The sequence below is a fragment of the Leuciscus leuciscus genome (assembly GCF_965113295.1).
Source record: "Leuciscus leuciscus genome assembly, chromosome: 21".
NCBI classification, from domain to species: Eukaryota; Metazoa; Chordata; class Actinopteri; order Cypriniformes; family Leuciscidae; genus Leuciscus; species Leuciscus leuciscus.
In genome coordinates this window covers 18,239,142-18,259,913 of record NC_138745.1, presented here as the reverse complement: position 1 = coordinate 18,259,913, position 20,772 = coordinate 18,239,142, and the positions used below count along the sequence as shown (strand labels likewise).

General features: G+C 37.6%; 1 protein-coding gene and 1 long non-coding RNA gene across 4 annotated transcripts; one reads left to right on the top strand and one right to left on the bottom strand.

Annotated features, from left to right (window-relative positions):
• Positions 1–270: 270 nt before the first annotated feature.
• Positions 271–14,546, top strand: kcnj19b (potassium inwardly rectifying channel subfamily J member 19b; the record flags this gene model as incomplete). Of its 2 annotated transcripts, XM_082152787.1 has the most annotated exons (3): positions 271–1,762; positions 12,285–12,501; positions 13,249–14,546. In XM_082152787.1, the coding sequence occupies exons 1-3, from the start codon at positions 1,097–1,099 to the stop codon at positions 13,884–13,886; spliced, it is 1,521 nt and encodes a 506-aa protein (XP_082008913.1). In that variant the 5' UTR covers positions 271–1,096. The 2 variants fall into 2 exon arrangements, with proteins under 2 accessions (XP_082008913.1, XP_082008914.1); XM_082152788.1 differs by lacking the exon at positions 13,249–14,546 and having other exon boundaries at positions 12,285–12,506.
• On the bottom strand, positions 12,341–16,825 carry LOC309485889. Of its 2 annotated transcripts, none has more exons than XR_014201308.1 (3): positions 16,794–16,825; positions 15,544–15,742; positions 12,341–12,476 (listed from the first exon to the last, which is right to left on the bottom strand). It is a non-coding gene; the product is annotated as an uncharacterized lncRNA (long non-coding RNA). The 2 variants fall into 2 exon arrangements; XR_014201309.1 differs by lacking the exon at positions 16,794–16,825 and adding an exon at positions 16,714–16,732.
• Between the last annotated feature and the right edge of the window lie 3,947 nt (positions 16,826–20,772).

Genomic DNA, 20,772 nt, shown 5'->3' with positions numbered 1-20,772 from the left:
TTTGCAGGAAGGTTTCTTCAAGCATCTTGGAGACGTTCCCGCAGTTCTTCTGGATTTAGTCTGTCTCAGTTTTTTCTGTTTCTTCATGTGATCACAGACGGACTCGATGATGGTGAGATCAGATCATAACGGCTGTTGACTCCTTGTGCATACACAAATCTCACTGGATATTAACATGCCTAAGACTTTTGCACAGTAGGCCTACTGTATACATTTATTTATATAAATCTTCATTTACAGCAAATGCTTAGCTATCTCCAAAAATTTTAAAAAGCCTCTGTTTTTCCCCTTTAAGTTCTTTTGTTCTTTTGGATAGACTAAAATTGAAACTTTTGAGAAAAATTATTAATTCAGAAGTACAGGATAAGAACATGAAAGTGTTTGTATATTGTGTTTTGCAGTAACAAGCATAATAAGATGTATCTTTCAGAAATACAAACATTTTACCCTAAACTTCTAGCTAATAGCTTTTCACAATTTTTTATGAATAGGCCTATTTTAATGTCTATTTTGACATCGCTTAATTACCTCGAGTATTTGATCATTGTTAACTTTGGGTTTAAATTAGATTTTGATAAACAGCTCTTATAGCCTTTTAGATGACCTTGAGCGGATGTTATGATCAGTATGTTCTCAGCAGATGGCACTATAATGCTAGTATTCCACAGCAGACAAAAGCGCGCTCGAGTCTCGCTCTCGAGAGATATACGACCCCTTTCTACTCACTATACTACAGCTGCTCAGTGATTTGAACCCACACACACTGACACACACACACGAACGAGCGCATTTGCCCAACCTCTGCCTCCCTCTCTCAGCGTATAGGCAGAAGAAGCGCGCGTCAGTTCAGATTTAGTGCCGCAGTTCATCTACACTATACATCTCCACACTGAGAGAAGTTGCTGGAAAGACACGGGAGCACTTGCTCTGTTTTTGAGCTACTTTTTGCGCGTCCACACATTTTATTAATTTAAGGATATCAGTTAAATAATCTGAACTGAAAGGCTGCAAGTGAAGTTGTCGATCTGTGGAGCGATGAACGTGTGGAAACGTACACCCTTAGCGTGTTTATTCTAACTGTTGTGGATCGAGCATCATGTCTGCGATCAGACGAAAATTCGGCGAAGATTATCAAGTGGTGAACACCAACCGGACCATGTCCTTTTCTGCCCCGGCCAAAAGAAAGCGCCAGCGGTTCGTGGAGAAAAACGGGCGCTGCAACGTCCAGCACGGTAACCTTGGGGGGGAGACCAGCAGGTACATCTCCGACCTCTTCACCACGCTCGTGGACCTCAAGTGGCGCTGGAACCTGCTCATTTTCCTCTTAACGTACACGGTCGCGTGGCTCATCATGGCATCTATGTGGTGGATCATCGCGTACATCCGTGGGGACCTCGGTCACGGCCACGACGACTCGTACACCCCGTGCGTCGCCAACGTTTACAACTTTCCCTCCGCTTTTCTGTTCTTCATCGAGACTGAGGCTACTATAGGCTACGGGTACAGATATATAACGGAGAAGTGCCCAGAGGGCATCATACTTTTCCTGTTCCAGTCGCTGCTGGGCTCGATCGTGGACGCGTTTCTCATCGGCTGTATGTTCATTAAGATGTCTCAGCCCAAGAAACGCGCAGAGACGCTCATGTTCAGCCAGGACGCGGTCATCTCACAACGGGACGGGAAGCTCTGCCTCATGTTTAGGGTCGGGAATCTCAGGAATAGCCACATGGTGTCGGCGCAGATCAGGTGCAAGCTCATTAAGGTAGTGCTTTCTGTGGCAAATACCTACTGAAATATCAATAGAGCCCATGTGGATGGTGTGATGTGTGTGTTTGCGCACAGGTTTTAAGAGCACAAAGTCGCATCTCGCAACAATGCTGTGTAGGGAAAATATCCGGCAAGAAATTTAGTTACTGGCGTTCTGGTGAATGTAGCCTAGTTAACTGGTCCTCTCTGGGAAGAGCAATATTGAATGTTTTTAAGCTTCTCGTGACATATGGGCAGGGGAGCTCGCATCGATTTTAAGCAAAGCTCGTCATACTGTAAATTTGGCCATTGCTTGTTTGCACCCCTAATGTAATGCAATCCGATCTCAACAGTCTCTGATATGCATAGAAATCGTGTTTGCTCTCAGAGCGCAGAGCTGTGGCGTGCATAAATTAATTGGACACATTCCCTTTCTGATTATATGGATTCCCACGGGAAGCCTTGCGGTAAGAGTGCTTCTTTGGAGACAAAGCACATTTCCTTCTGCTCTATAAGCTATTAGATCCTGGGTTTTAACGAGCAGATTGCAACACTGACATTTCAAGGGGTTGTAACAGTAACAGTAATTACTAAAAGTAATTAAGATTTACAGTACCATTACCATATTTCAGTTTTACATAACTACATGGTAGGCCTGCTGTAATTGTGTAATACAGTGCATTACTGTAAAAACCAAGTTAATCAGTACACCACTGTAATTATTTTTATTTATACAAATTATAAGTTAGATTTCATAATTTTGATATAGATTTTTTTTTTTTTTATCCTACATAAGTACTGACATACAAATCAATTAGACAAAATGATTACAAAATAGGCTACCTTCTTTTTTTTTATTTAAAACATTTAATATATAGGCTATCACAAAATAAACAGTCTGCCAATGCTGGAAATTATGTTACATTTTCACACATTAATGGGTGAGTTTAGGGACAACTTTTTTGTGTGTTAGTTAATTTGAACTCTTTCATTGTGTTAATGATTTTAATAAAGTAAATATGTCAGAAAGGTTACCACAAAGATGTGTAAACGTGTTAAATTAACACATTATGTGCTGTCCTTCACTGCACACATTGTTAAAAAAAACATTAGCATATGACAAAATGAATGTAGAGCCATTGGTTGTTTAGCTTATACAATTATTATAATGAAATATCAACCCTTACATTCATAAAACTGAAGAATATAAATACATTTTTAAGCAGTCAAAAAGGAAATATCCAACACAGGACAAAACACAGTTCTTTTCACAATACATGACACATAACCCTACCTTCAAAATAATTTTACTTATTTCCAAAAATTTGTTGGATTTATGTACACTGGTGGCCAAAATAAGTATTTAAGTGTCTTAATGTTTTTGAAAGAAGTCTCTTTGATGCTCAAGAGACATTTCTTATCATTATCAAAATCTGACTGTCTACTTCTCCATCTTTTCCACAGCATAGGAGTAAAAGTCATCATCAAAATAATGCGTGGCCACAAACACAAAATGTACTCAGTCCTTCAGAGGAGATCCCGGTTCCATATAAAACAGAGAGAGAGAGAGAGAGAGAGAGAGAGAGAGTGAGAGGCGAAAATTCCATATTAGTGTCAAATAATTTTTAACCTCTTTTTTTTACATTTTTATTATTCTTTTTACTATAACTTAAGAATATATATTTATAAAAAAAAAATTGGAAATAGCATATTCAAACATTTCAGCTGAACTAAATTAAAATTATGTCAGATTCATTTTACATAATACTTACATATCCTAAATTCTGTCTAAAAATGCTGAGATCCATATAGAGAAAGACTGAAATCGATGATTTAGCCCATTTCAGCTTGTCTTTAGTGAGACCTGTTTGAGACAAATACACCATAAGAAACATGCAAGAAATCACTGTGTGATGATCGTTCTCCTTCCTACAGTAGTTAACTCACCTGTGCACTGATATTAGGACCTTCCTCAGGTGGGACTGCAATGGTAGAGAGTCTTCTGCCTAATAAAATATCAAAATAATGAAAAAATATAAACTTAAGTTGTTTAGAATGCTAAATTTGGTATGAAAGATTTAGTGAGAGTTTTACTGCAGTGCTTACCTGGATATGTTTAATCTGGTGAAACTGAACATAGAAAATGGCCCATCTTCTGATTGGTTCATTTGCTGTGTAATAAATATAATGTTAGACATGATGTAAAGGTCACTTATTTGATAAAGTTAGCCAATTTTATAGAGATTTTATAAGATATTGCATGCTACCTAGTCTGCACCAGTGGCTCCATAGCATTTATCACATATTGCTAATCATTTCAGCAAACTTATGTCAAATCAAAAATATGATTTCAAGTAACGTTACAGCTAGGCCTAACATTACCTCAGGAATACGCTGATTTCACGCAGCCGTTATTTTGAAATCGAAAGCGAGGCTCCGGTGGGAAGAAAACCGGAAGTGTCACCTTTAATCACAGGAGAGTCGTGAATGCGATGGCATATTGTTGTGTTTAATGTATAAAATGAATTATTCTAAAACTGTACATACATTTCTTTCATACTTTAGACTATATACAGTGAAATTCATTTATAAATAAAATATTTTTTATATATATATATAATTCAGAAAGTAAAAAAAGAAGCAGGAATGAACTATATACATATCCTATATTGGATATTAACATCCAATAGTGTAAATCGCGGCAGCAGCTTCAGGTTGGTAGTCCAAGGCATTGTTGTTTATCTTTACTTTTCGATTTCAAAATGGCGGCTGCGTGAAATCAGCGTATTGCTAGAAGTCACTGGCGCGAATTGACGCTTTGTTGCAGTTGCCTTAGTTTAAACATGTTACAAAAATTGCAGTAAATATTAAATTCCATAAAATAAAATAAAATAAAACTATAATATGTTATAGTTTGCAAACTAATGCTAAAACTAGAAAGGTGGCCGCTAGCCATAAAACTTGTTAGCTAACATACAATGTTATTTTCTCAGGCCAACATTAGATACAACCAACACAGAATTTCACATTAGTTAATTTAATGTTAATGTAAACTAAGCGTCGCTCGTTGGCGTATTTTAACTCGACAATTCAATAATCTAACAAAGTCTGTAAAATGAAACGTTAGCGCAGTGAACCCAGTGATATTACACTGGATGCTCCGACGCGACACGACAAATCCCATAGTGATGCCGCGTTATATTTCTGACGTATGGTCGGTACTCCAAACAGGTTTGCATTTTGCATTAATGGTCCGGTCGCTTCAATGTGTCCAATATAGACAGTCTCTGGCTGTTATAGCGTTGTAGACACGCGGTAAAGAAAAAAATTGAAAAGAAAAAGCACGATGGAATGGTGCCAGAGAGGCCGTGTCAAATACAGTAGGCTAGTAGCCTATACAGCAAATTAAAAAAAATACAGTAAGTCTCTGTATGTGGTGTACTTGACGTCACAGAAAATTCCCATGATGCAATGGGAATCACAGTAATTTACTGTAAAGAGAAATAGCAGGATAATACTGGGTGATTTAAAGTAAATAACTAGAAATTACTGAAAAGTCTAACAGTGTAGGCTATATCTTTGAAATGCAGCATAAAATGTCACGGTAACACTTTGTAAGATCCAAGGTCACATTGCGTGAACACTGAAAGGGCAGAGATGTTCTTATGTTGCTTAAAACACACACACACACACACACACACACACACACACACACACACACACACACACACACACACACACACACACACACACACACACACACACACACACACACACACACACACACACACACACACACACACACACACACAAACAAACAAACAAACAAACAAACAAACAAACACCTCACACTCACACTCACTCACTAATCACACGTCTTAAGCAAATACTTTTAAAAAAAACAATTAAAGTTATGTCACTGCCATCTTTTGCCATATGTCATCCTTTAATTGTATTTGGAATTGATTTCAATATAAAACACATAATAAAAAATAAAAATAAAAATAAATAAAAATAAACCGAAGAATCTGAATTTGGACACTGCAAAATAAAACAAATTTGTAATGTATATTTCAGTTTTGTTTTTCAGTAAAAAAATGTAGGCCTACTATTTGCCATAGAAAATTGATGCCATTGGAAATTCAAATATTAACTTGTTTTCAAAGAATATATCTTTAATTATTTTACTCTAAAATTAAATAGTTTATTTTGTTACCTTATTGGCAAATGTTGTGTCTTTTTGAAATAAAAAGAGAGGTGTATGCTTAAAATCATAAACAAGTCTACACAGTTTGACTTTTACTGGAAATTTAAAAAAAAATCTGATTAAATATTGTTTTTCACACCGGATAATCTCCATATGACAGATTTCACCAGCACTTCCTCAGTGAGAATGACATAAGAGTTAGTGAACATATGGGGACAGGGCAAAGAAAATATGAGCTCATGGAATTGTTACAAGAAAGACTGTAAGATACGGGACTGATCAGAGTAGAAGTGTAGAGGGCTTTTGTACTGTGTTCTTAAAGAAGAGCATGATTGACACATGGCTTTCACCACCCCCCAGCAGGTGCAATGCAGTGAGCACAGGATGACGGATGGTTGACTTCATAAGCCTTCCTCCCTTCTGTTCCGCCCTTTGTCTGTAAATGTCCTATGCAGAACGCTAGGAGGAAAAAACAGCAGCCCATCTATTACTCTCAGAGTGACCTGCACTGTAAGCACTCTGTCCCGCCTCTAAAATGTACAGTCTCTTTTGCTTTCTTTTACTGTTTTCTATGGCTAATGTCTGAGAAGATTAACTAGACAGGCACCTCAAGGCACCTTAAGAGCACCTCAAGAAGATAATGATTTCTAATGACAACTTTATGGAAATTAAATGATGTTTTATTAACAAAGTTCGGGAGGAGCACGCTCAGATAATTAACAAGAGTGGAGAGCACTCAGCAATCAATGATAAGAGGTGTATATATAGGCAGTTTAGCAGCATCCCTCCACCACCCCTTCTCCACACTTCTAGTCCTAACCACTTACATACGGGGGGGGGGGAGTACTCTGGGTTCGTGCCGAACTTCGAGCTCGGAGCCCTCCCCCCGGACAGCACGCCAAATACGCATTAAAGTGTGAACTCGTGAAACTATTTTCAAACAGTCATTGAAATTTGCAATTAAAGTTCTCCCTCAGGTCAAAGAAGTTCATTTGAGGTGCATGCAACACACAAAATATCTCTTGCACTCATCTGTCTAAATGGGCAACTGCATGCTGTGCCCTGTGAGCTTTGATGTTTTTCTTTCTATGGATATTTGAAGGAAAATCCTGTGAACTTTTGTACGCGAAGACGATGGTGAAATCAAACTGCGCCAGAGTTACATGGTTAGAATGGCGGGGCTTTGCATCTCACTCAGGCAGAGGGATTTGACAGGAGTGATTAAATATCACCAGGGACTGTCAGGAAGGGAATATTAGTCTCATAGCTCCTTACCCCTTAACTTCATTTTCTCCTGAACTCCAGGGAGCTGTCTTACCTCCCTTGGCAGCCTCGCTTTAAAAAAAGGCATGTTAAAAGTGTCTTGTTGTAGCCTTACCGTTGCCTAATTTTGTTTTCTGTTTGAACTCTTTCTCTTTCTGCGAAATTTGACAAGACTTCAGTGGCTTTAGTCTTGGCTATGAGTTTGTGTGCTATTCTTCTAAAGTTAAACCTTTTCATATTTTTTGGACAGAATATCTGTCACAAAATTGAATTTCCAACCAAAAAAACAAACAAACATTAAAAGATCTTAAAAATTAAAATGATGGCATTCTGATGTGTGTTTTTGGTTTGCATATGTGGGATGTGCAATCCACACTAGTTTCAGCAACAGTCAGGGACTGTCAGCAGATATTTATAATTTATCACCACTACCTTTATCACACCAGCAGATGAAACATTGTGTTCCTCTTTGGTTTTGTACTTGTGTTTAACAGTTTGCTTAAAATAAGAATGTGTTTGTTAGGGTGTGGCCTGGTTAAACCCTACATTATGGGGATAAAATGTCATGTCAAATGTCATCAAAATTACATTTTATATTGTCCCCATGAGGAAAACAGCATGGAAATAAAAAAAAGTGATGTTTTTTGGAAAATGTAAAAAATGCAGAAAGTTTTCTGTAATGGGTAGGTTTAGGGGTAGGGTTAGTGTAATATACAGTTTGTACAGAATAAAAATCATTATGTCTATGGAAAGTCCCCATGAAACATGGAAAAAAACAACAACAACGTGTGTGTGTGTGTGTGTGTGTGTGTGTGTGTGTGTGTGTGTGTGTGTGTGTGTGTGTGTGTGTGTGTGTGTGTGTGTGTGTGTGTGTGTGTGTGTGTGTGTGTGTGTGTGTGTGTGTGTGTGTGTGTGTGTGTGTGTTTGCGTGCGTGCGTGCGTGCGTGTGTGACATTGGCACTGCATCTATACTTGTGAAAGCTTGCACTCTTTTCCTGGGATTGGAGCTCTCAGTCTGTTCACCATCTGTGTCCTTCGGCACAGGCAGCCAACCCCGCTGACTTCACTGCCAATCTCTAATGTTAATATGGAAACACAAGGCTATGTGTAAAGGTAGATTAACAAACCGTGGTTGTTGACTGAAGATGCCCTTTAAAAGGTTTTGTTATGCATGTAGATATCTGTCCATATTAGAAATAGATGACCAGTGGTAATTTTGCACAGCTTTGTCTGCGAGTTGGTGTTGACATGTCACACTACAGGACACAGCAGTCACTGTTATATTATACTTAAACTAAAAATCTTTTAAACAGCACTGCAATATTACGCATTCAGTTTTAAGACCTCATATTAATAATAATAATAATAATAATTCATTACATTTATATAGCGCTTTTCTCAGCACTCAAAGCGCTTTACATAGAAGGGGGGGATCTCCTCAACCACCACCAATGTGCAGCATCCACTTGGATGATGCGACGGCAGCCATATTGCGCCAGAACGCCCACCACACACCAGCTTACCGGTGGAGAGGAGACAGTGATGAAGCCAATCAGTATATGGGGATGATTAGGAGGCCATGATGGACAGAGGCCACTGGGCAAATTTGGCCAGGATGCCGGGGTTACACCCCTACTCTTTCGAAAGACATCCTGGGATTTTTAATGACCACAGAGAGTCAGGACCTCGGTTTTACGTCTCATCCGAAGGACGGTGCTCTTTGACAGTATAGTGTTCCCATCACTATACTGGGGCGTTAGGACCCACACAGACCACAGGGTGAGCACCCCCTGCTGGCCTCACTAACACCTCTTCCAGCAGCAACCTGGTTTTCTCAGGAGGCAGACTGATCTCATGAAATGGCGTATGTATGACACGCCAATTCGATTTCCATTTTTGCCGTGCTATCAACACGCATAATCGCTTTTCAGCGTGTTTATCAATGCCGTTGACTTAACGTTACATTACTTAGTCTGTATATAGATATGACCTACCCCAACTCCCTAAAAGTCCCTAAACCTACCCGTCACTGGGGTTAATCTTCCCACACCTAAACATACCCATTTTATGGACAATATTAAAATGATAAAACGTAATGGACAGATATATAGGAAAATGGCATTTTTATGAACAATATGGCTTTAAAAGATAATTTGAGCCACGAATCCTACCCCTAAACCTAACCATAACCATTTCTTAAAACTACCTAGGCAACAATTATAAAGAAAAACAACAGACAGACGAGTATAATCACAATAATTTATTTATGGTTCCTATAGAACCATAATATACTAACCTTACAACACAACATCGATTCACAAAATACACCAATTTTATTAGCTTGATGTAATCCAAACCTTCAGAATCCATATTATTTGCAAGAAAAAGATCCAAACTCAGCCCTTTATCCAGTAATCGTCATCTTGACCGTAAACGTCAAACCCCGCGTTTGAATTCAAATTCAAAAATTGCGCCCTCAAGAAGCGACAGGTTACTATGGTTACGGCAGTAATATCAAACGCTCATTGGCTCTCGTCTCACCTGCTTCGTCACAGATTGCGTCATGCACATTCACATTTGAAATGAAGCGCGCACTGCCGCGCAGCCCTCAGTCAGAGCGAACCGAACCGAAGACGGATTAACGTTTTCATGGATTTGAATTAATAACTTAAATTCTGCTCTGTCTGTTACCTCATACAAAACCACTGCCAGAGAGGACTGCGACACATCGATCGTCACGTGAACAACTTTTGGTACCGATTTTGACATTTTCTCATTAAATAAATTATCGTGATTATACTTGTCTGTCTGTTGTTTTTCTTTATAATTGTAGCCTATAGTTTTAAGAAATGGTTATGATTAGATTTAGGGGTAGGATTAGCAAACGTCCGGGGATAATGGTACGTGTGTAAGAATCACGTCTGAGGCTGTTAAACTGTGACATCTACACGTTTTCCAAAGGGGACCAACATGATTATTTCACGTACATTTTGCTCCGTTTCGCTCGGACATTTAACGGCGTAGACATACACGCGGAAGATGACGGTTCGTTTCGGCGTGAAAATACACGCGGATAGCTCAAAATGCGTATAGATAACACGCCACTTTTGACTTGAAAGTGGCGTGTATGTTTACGCAAAGTCATGATGTCATGTTGCAGGAGGTCTCCCATCCAGGTACTAACCAGGCTCAGCCCTGCTTAGCTTCAGTGGGCAACCAGTCTTGGACTACAGGGTGACATGGCTGCTGACTATAGTGACATGGCTGCTGCTGACATTAACTGTGTCTACATGGCATATTTGTAGTCTTAAGATATTTAATTTAACATTTAATTTAAATAATTGTATTTAAGCTTTAAAATACATTTGCTGGCCAGATGGTCTCCTGACCAGGTGAAAAATATCCACAAGACCTCTGCCTGGCCAGGCTAAGAGACCAGCTAATATCAGCTAACCATCCTAGGCTGATTTAACAGATATTTTAAACACATGAATTAGTGATTCAGGTACCTGGATTGCAGATATTATACAGTCAAGTCACCTTTATTTATATAGCGCTTTTTACAATACAGATTGCATCAAAGCAGCTTCACAGTGATAACATGAAAATAATACAACAAAGTTTGTTTCTAGAAGAAAATTGCGTCATCGTCCACCTTAAGTAAGGCAGATCAATAATATTGTTGAATATTAAATGTCCCCAACTAAGCAAGCCAAAAGCCATGGCAACAGTGGCAAGGAACCAAAACTCCATCAGGTGACAGAATGGAGAAAAAAACCTTGGGAGAACCCAGGCTCAGTCAGGGGCCAGTTCTCCTCTGGCCAATGAGCGAACAGTGTATGATTATGATCCAGGTAGCATTACAGGTCAGAAGTCAGATTGGATCAGAACATTCAGAATATTTATCCAGTTCCATCTGGTTGGAGGTCGGAGTCATCACGCCGGTATGGAGACGAGTTTGTTGAGGATCAGTGCCAATGGCTGTCATGTCGATGAGGCCTTCACAGGGCTGATGAGGCTGGCACTTCAGGGAACACAAATGGTGTTATTTTACATTTAGGCTTAATTATTAATTTATGTACCTGAATATACTGTTAGACTTTGTAAACTTTGTTATTTAGTATTCATGTTATGTAATTTGTGTATTTGTTCTTATTTTATTACTGACTGTTCACTTGTTTTAAATAATGTGTGAACTTTATCAGTTAGGCTAGTAGTTTTTTAATGTAGTAGCTATCGAAAAACTTCAACTGAGCTTTAAGTAATAAATGAAAAGCAAAGTTATTATAAACTTATCTCAATTAAACTACAGTATGAGATGGTTAAAAACAAAACTGCTCAATCACAAAGTACCAGCGGCCAGACGAAACAAACGTCTATAAAAGCAACGCTATTCAACGCAACGCCATACCCAAAAATGTTGATAGTGTTTCTTGCTAAGAATCTTTAATAGGTCTAGCCTGGCGTAATACCTTTGAATGATGTCAATGTTTAATTGTCATTTTTTATTTATTTAAATATTACATTCTTTTTGTTTACTGCATTTATTTAAATTTGACTGAAGCAAGCGTTTTATGTCTTATTTTGTTTCTATCTTGTTTGGTAACCTAATGTTCAGGATTTGTAGATCTTTAAAATAATAAAGCTTTTCAGAATCGTGAGAGAATCGTGATCTTGATTCCAAGCAAAAAAAAAAAATCGCGATTTTCATTTTAGCCAGAATCGTGCAGCTCTCCCCCTGAGCGCCACAGGCTGGGATCTTTATCTGAAAATTCTGAGTGAATGCCAATGAATGCACTGTAAAAAAATTGGTCACATCTACATTTTTAAATTGGCCCAAGTGCAATTCTTGTTGCAATAGTCTGTTAACATTGGTCTGTCTGTCAAAAATTTAGATGTTATCAGTCACTAGAAATTTTTGACTTGGGGATGCAATTTTTTTTTACAGTGTGAAAAAGGTGAATGCCAAGATTAAATGTAATAGTACAAATGCTAGTACAGTATATGAAAGAGAAATTGTGAATGTGTCAATGTCCTAACCGCTTGTCTCACCCTGTGTTTGCTTTAGTCTCGTCAAACCCCTGAGGGAGAGTTTCTTCCATTGGATCAGCGGGAATTGGATGTAGGATTTGGAACGGGTGCTGACCAACTCTTTCTTGTCTCACCCCTCACAATATGTCATGAGATCAATTCCAATAGCCCATTTTTCGACTTGTCTCAGCGTTCCCTCATGAACGAGCAGTTTGAGATTGTCGTCATCCTAGAAGGCATTGTGGAAACTACAGGTTAGTATCATACAATATCAGTATCATACATTCTCAGAAAAAAAAGTGTTCTCAGAAAGAAATACAATCTTACTTTCAGCTTGACCCTTTTAACTTGCCATGTTTACTCTGAGTAACAAGCCTATTTTTCTTCACTTTGCAAGTGGATGTTGCATATAAGATGGAAATAAAATTATACAATAGAAAGGCTTTTTCTTGGTCACACTACATGGTGGCACGGCATGGAACACCTTTTTTTTTTTTTGCACAACAATACGTTGGTAGCTATCAAAAATCTGTTTATTCCTAAATCCAGACAAAGAAAACTGCCTTAGTGCCTTTTCATGAAATCTGAAAATTTTTCTAATTCAAGTTTTCTCCGATTTTGACCTGAAAAACAACACAGACATGGGCACAACACATGCACACATAAAAACCCCATGTCAGAATAGCAGTAAAAGAGTTTACATGCAGATTTAAATTGGGGTAAATGGGAAAAGTCTAAGTTGTACATTTAAAATACCACAATGTCAAGCCAATATTTTTTAGCATTCTGTCATTAGCAGAATATTATTATTATTACTATTATTTTTTTTGAATGAATGAATGAATGAGGTCCATTTTATGCAAAAAATTTAATAAAAATCCAAACCTGAATCAAGCCTTTTAAACATTGCTTTCAGGGTTCATGACCAATGGCTTGTTTTATATTCATCTATTCAGTTTATGTCTCTCCATTGTAATATGAATCCATGGCTTCCCTTTCAGGCATGACGTGCCAGGCACGAACATCTTACACAGAGGATGAGGTGCTGTGGGGTCACCGCTTCCTACCCGTCATGTCGCTGGAGGAGGGATTCTTCAGGGTGGACTACTCTCAGTTCCATAACACATTTGAGGTTACCACTCCTCCATATAGTGTGAAGGAGCAGGATGAGAAGTCCTCCTTGCCCTCCCCCGGTCCTGTTCTCTCCCCTACGTTGCTCGATGGACGAAGTCGCAGAGAGCGCATCTTCTCCTTTGACGGGGTTCCTCTCACCGAAGCACCCGAGTCCAAATTACCAAGCAAGCCCCAGCGTACGACTTCCAAGAATGGAAAAGAGGTCCTCAAAACTGGAAGTGTGCAGCTGACAGAAAAGGCCTCCAGCACGGGTGACCTGCCCCTCAGCGTGCAGCGGCTCGGATCCCTGGTGGGTCAGGGGGAGGCGGAAAATCACCTCCAGCTCAAACCTTTTAAGATGGGTTCAGAGGCCCACACCCGGTCGGCAGGAGAGCTGGAGCATCACAGACTGTTTCCAATCCCTGCTCCGGTCCCAGGCCCGAGCCTCAACCTGTTGCCTGCCTCCAGTGGCCGACCAGAGGACAACCTCCCCCCTAAATTACGTAGAATGAATGCAGACCACTGAATGAGTCTTTATCTTTCACACAGAGATGAACAGTGAGTCCTAAGGAAGGGACACACCAAACTGACGCCAAAGAACTAACGCTGATGCGTCACCAAACTGAACAGCCAATCAGAGTTCTCTCTCTCACTGACGGCCCAACGCTGATTCTACATGTTGAATCCCCCCCCCCCCCCCCCCCAAAAAAAACAGACGGCGCCTTAACTACAGCCAATGGTGTGGAACAAACCGAAAAAACGAAGTCGGCCGAAGCTTAAAAACGGCCCGACGTTGCCCAATGGCCGACCGTCGGCTTGGTGTGTCCTTGGCTTTAGGAGGTAGACATAGAGATAATTCTCGAACTCATTAATTATTGAATAATATTTATTTAAATAAGGCCTACAGTATACTGTGATTCCTCTTCTCCATGCTTATGGAAGAGCTGCATCCATTTGGTCAACAATCAAACTCATTGCTTTGCCCTCAATAATATGAGTAATGTAGATATTCTGAATTCAATTTGAATTCAAAAAAGCTTCAGCCACTTTTAAATAAGTATGCACCTTTATAGTATGAACACACAATATCACATGTATTTATTTATAAGTTATTTATCGAGAATTTATTTAGAGCAATGTTTATTGATACAGTATGTACAGACTTTAAATGTTTAAGTCTTTTTGTCATTTCTGTCAGCAATATATATATATATACACTTTCAAAAGCATATTTATTGCCACCAATGTTAAAAGAAAATCTTGGTATGTGAATTATTTACATCCATCAATACTGAGGTTAAGAGAGAACTGAAATAACATTTTTAAATATTTCTCAAATTCTTTCATTGGGAGATGGTGCAAATACAGTATGACATTTATTGTGCAGTTAAATGAACAATTCTGACTTTTAATAAATGCATTATTCATTTCTACAACAGAGTACAATAACTTTGAAAGCATAATTTTTGTATTCCTGACCGGCATCTACAAGTACGTTAATTATAGTGCCCAGACAGGCAAACCAAAGCATGAAACATTTAGCGAGTAATTAAACCTTTCAATCATGCTATTTGCATTAGGTCCCATCTATGTTTAGGGCCAGAGACCTGTGCATCCTCTACATCTAACACTAATTATCATCTCCTAGGGAACCTCGTGATCTTTACCTCAGGCAGTGGGAGGAAGTCAAAGTAATTCAATTTGCCTCCAAGAAAGAATAACTGTGTACATGGACCATGCCATAAACCTGCCATTACTCTTAATTAAATGAACAGAGGTCCTCTCAAATTGTCCATTACCCATGCAATTCATTTTTAAGGAAACAGCAGTGGCCAGAGAAGATGTGAAATAATAGTGCAGCGTATCCTGGGGGGTACGCATAAAGAGCATGCATTTAATCCCCATTAATGCAAACCATAAGCAATAATTATATACATAAAAAACAAACAAAAAAACAAGCAGACTAATGCAAAGATTTCCTAATTCAATCAGTGTCCTCATAAATCAGTATATATACTGTATCTGCCGGGAATGGAGATTGGCTAAACGTATTTCAGCATTGGGAAATCAATTTAATTGACATGATGAAATTTCCATATTTTGAAAGAAAATGCCTTCTTAATTCAACAAGTTTATTTCATAAACTCAATAACCGAGAGGTCTGGAGTAAATTCTCCAATTACCTGTCCAGGGTTGTGCAGCAGATGACCAGACAAAGTGCTTTTCCATCATGAAGGACTGTATTTGACCCTCGCTCTGATGGAAAGGTTATTTTCCTCCATTTGACTGGGTGCCAAGAGACTCGAAACATTGATCGATGGGCGCCATCACATCACTCTGGACAAATGTTACATCTGAATAATCTCTTCTCTAGAGATGAAGCTGCACAGAAGCATAGAAATGTGCTCAGAAAGGAACAGGGAAAATGGGAATCATGATCACAGAAGTCTGATATCCTGAGTCAAAGGAATAGCTTCAACTCAGCAGCTGGTATTGATGGTAAGAGTAAATTTCTTTACAGTATCTTAATGCCTTTCAGAGAAAAATAGTGCATCTGAATTAAGGGACTTTTATGTTCTAGTTTCATGATGTCATCATCATGCACACCCCCATGTGCGCTCCAAACCTCTTTCTTTTTTATCTGTGGAATATAAAATAAGATATTTTGAGAAAAGTCAATGGGCTCCCATTGTTGTTCTTCAAAATATTTCATTTTCCTTAGAAGAAAGTCAGTCATACATACATACATTTTTGGTTTAACTATCCCTTTAAGTATGCAGGAATGTAATATTCTGAATATACTACATCTGATGATCTGCTATTTTTTTTATGACCAGTATGTTCTTCGACCTATGATGTACTAACAACAACCACAAACAAAATTGATTTGGCTGAGAAAAAAAGTACAGACTTCCTTAGTATCTGTAACACACTTTCAGATAGCCGACTGAATCACCATAAATGCTGAGTATTCAGACATCCTTCTCATTTGATGCATTGATTTTTTGCATCCTGCGTATCTGGGAAATATGAATATTCAAACAGCTCTTCTCTTAACTCATACTTAGATGTTATGAGGATGAGGTCTTATGAGGTCTAAATTTGGGCTACGGATTTCTTCTTACATACAATTTAAAACAAATTTCTCAATGAAGCTGGTCCTGAACAGCCCAGTAGGTCACATAACGTCAACCTGCATTTCTAATGCAGGAACAGTGCTTTTCATTGCAGCACTATGTCCACAGTCATGCTCACCATGCACTATAACACAATTCCAGATACTCATTAATACATAATAAGCTTAGTAAATTCTCTGTCAACCACAAACAAAAAACTAAAAAACAGTGCATTACCAGCTCAGCATGTGAATGATGAGGATATATCATACAGAGAGTGAAAGAAACTGTGAGTGGAGTATACTATCCATGTTTACCTGCACACTCTTTACACCCCTCAAAGCCTAACAGATGCTCAGTGGAAGCTGTCATAAACTCACTTTTTTCTTATTTCAATGCCAACTGCTTGAAGTACAATCCTTTGTTTTTTTCTTTCAGTAGGCCTATCTATCAGTAATTTGTGTAAACTGTGTTTGAAATTAATTCTCTGAAGGCCATTCAAGGTGGTTCAAAAAGTCTGCAAGTCTATTTCACATCGAGCTCCCATCGGAAAAGGTATAGAAATAACCCTGAGCTGTCGCTGGCATATTTACGCTGCAGGCTTGGCCTTTGGAGTTCTGGAGAAAGTGCATGCTCAGCTATGGCCCTGAATCTAAATCAATGAAAACTGCTATGCTTTGGGTTACAACTTCACTTTTGAGAATTTGCCGCACTATGAAGAAATCCAGCAAGACTGAAAACACTCCTTTCCTTTGTTAATATGCTGATTTAATAAAAGACTTTAATCAAGTTTCGTGCATTTACATGAGGAAGAAATTAGTCATAAGATTCTGCTGAACTTTAATGACAGGCCCCACACTGTGGAAAAAAAAACGAATTAAAGAGAAAACAATCATTAAAACATGTTTGTTGTCACATGTGCTACATAAACTCAACAACCCATTGTTGTTTCATGAAAACACATCTGTCTGACAAATTACTTTTAGCTAGTTAAAGGGGAGCTAGTAGTTCACTCCAGTAAAGATTTATCAGGGTTCATTTGAAAGTCAATTTCAGCATATACACAACCTTCAATGACTATTGAACATTTCCACCATAATTGCACAGGAAAACAAATAGACCTTCATTTAATTTAATGCACACTAACAAACAATAATGTGGAATTTTGTCACAATAAAAAATGTCTATTAATGATAGGCTTTTCAGGAATATTCAAACAGTAAAGATATTGTTGAAAAAAAAAATGAAACGATGAAAATTAAAACATAAAAATATGAGACAGCAAAAATATTAAATATAGGGAAGATGTCCCCCTTAAGAACAATATTTATTTACTTTTAAATTGTAACATATTTAGATATAAGTTTTGCATGTGCAGGATGATGATGCATCAGCCAATGTGTTATTATAGGAAATAAATAGAAACATTTGCTAATTTAGTTGTTATAGAACAAAATGTAAAATATTAAAAGAGGGGTAAGTTAGGACCTACTTGGGGTAAGAAGCCGCGCCTGGATAAACTTTTACAGAATGACTTTTGATATAATTCTTATTAAATTCAAATTTAAATTAATAACAGTTTAGTTATTATAGAAAATAAATTGAGGCATTTGCTAATTAAATGTCAAATATTAAAAGAGGGGTAAGATGGCCTTCACATTATATATATATATATTAATGTATATGTATATATATATATATATATATATATATTAATGTATATATATATATATATATTAATGTGTATATATATATATATATATATATATATATATATATTTACATTTACATTTATTCATTTAGCTGACGCTTTTATACAAAGCGACTTACAATTGCTATATATGTCAGAGGTCGCACGCCTCTGGAGCAACTAGGGGTTAAGTGTCTTGCTCAGGGACACATTGGTGTCTCACAGTGGATTCGAACCCGGGTCTCTCACACCAAAGGCATGTGTCTTATCCACTGCGCCACTACCACCCCTACCATACCACTACCACTATGTATATATATATATTATATATTAATGTAAAATATATATATATATATTATATATTAATGTAAAATATATAATAAACTATTGTATTTAACATTTTATTTTGACAATTTAGTTGACAGACAAAGCAGAATACCAGTAAAAGAGATTCATTTGAAAGGTAAGATTATTCTATGACTTATATACAAGCATATGGATATTTTCTTATTTAATTGCCTTTTAAGATATGTCATAATAGTAACATTAGGAATGCAAATTATGATGAGAATGATTTCATTCAACTAACATAATAGGTATCTTACCCCAAGCGTCTAGTTTTATCTTTTTACTTCAAAATAAAAACAAATCCCTAATTAACAAATAGACACAAAAAAACGTCGATATTCAACATAATACAATGCCATAGACCTCTATTTTCCAGAGACACAAAATCAGATCAATCATCCTCAAAACTGATTTGACAATGATAACAAAACCAAACCCATCTTACCCCAACCTACCCAAACACAAAAACATCAAACCATTTTAGCCAACAAATTGTCATGAGTGGCTTTAGTAAAATAGCATACGAAGACGAATGGCTCAAAAGGTAAAAGTCTTTCATATAAATCCACAGACGAACACAGGAGAAGCTCAGGAGAAAACACAACCACATTACATAGACAACACGGAACACAGAACTGAGTAAATTGTGGGCCTAAATACACACAGAGATTGTTAAAGTAACACACAATACCTGGGTGACTCAATTAAAGACAATTAATGACCTTGCAAGGAGGGACTGTCAAACAGAAAACAATGAAGACTGAACCAAAACTCAAAAGTTAACTAGACAACTGCATAACCCTGACACAAATATTGTATGCTGAATAAATATATTTACTTTTCCGTTAAAATTTTCATCATATATCTGACTCTTGTCTGAGTGTATCTGTGTATTTACCTAAATGTTTTATTTATTAATATAATAATTGTATGTGGTGGAGGATGAAGTTCACAAAAATATTTAAAAGGATTTTGAACTATGTTGACAAATATACAAAACTGCTAGAGAAATGACACATTTGTGTATTTGGACTTGGACTTGAATCGAATTACTGATATACAGTTTGGCCCGTGTAACAAAGGTCTCCTATTTTATTGAAAAACTGAGTCAGTCACAGAATGTCTGATTGCTTGCTACAACTAAACAGGAACTAAGAATTTTGGTTGTGGGCTGAGTTTGTGTGCATTACAGGTTTGGTGAAGGATCCCTGTGATGATGCACTACAGTGAAGGGTTTCTGTGCCAAAGTCATTAAAACCCACTTTATCAGCCCTGTTATTATTCTTATCTGCTGTAGCAGCTTAATTAGCTTCCCTTGCCTAACACTTTCCTAAAACACAACAACCAGCTATTTTCCACACGCTCAATCAGGAACTGACATATTAATGACCCTAGTGTAACGAGTATTTAACCCGTCTTGTAGGGGAAAATGTGTTAGCGCTGCCACGGAAGACTGAATAACGAAAAGATCTAAGTCCCCACTTTCATGTACTTTTAATCTCATTACACACTAAATGTATACGCTGTGTACTACTTTATTGGAATCTACAGGCCGACGAGGGTAGGCTTCAGTTTGTGTAACGTCACAAGATGGCTTCCTGAAGTAAAGTAAATGTGTGAGACAGTCTAATATACTCCTCCCTCCCCTGGTCTAATAAAGTAGCTGAGATGCCCCTACTCCTTGACAGCTCTAAACAAAAAGGTACAATACAGGTAAGTACGAAAATTAAACAATATTTATTCTCTGTGTACTTTTCTTTCTTGTAATCAAGTGTTAATTCAGGGTTGATAATCACAAAATAAAATAAAATAAATAAAATGTATGGTCTTTGTGTTTTCTTTTAAACTCACTACAACACAACCACTTTCAATGTAAAAGCTCTAAACCATTCAGTTGTACAATGGTAAATCTCACTTCAAAATAAAAAAAAAACACTTGTAAACACCACTTTCAGTTTCCAAATGATCAACTTCAAATGATCAAACAATCACATATTGAAAAAACAACATCAACAATGGTATACCCAATGAAATTTCACATCTGGAAGAGCACTTACGTGAAACGTCCCTTTATGTGTTCACTCACAGTTCACTTACAGTTCACTTTAGGTTCTGTGACTCAACTGAACTCTCACAGTTCAATTTTCACCAGATCAAAATATAAAAAAAAATAGATTGAAGAGTTTAGACGAGTTGTCTCGACGTAGCGTGCGTTGAAATGAACTTTCGTAGCAATATCACTCAAGCTCAATGAAATG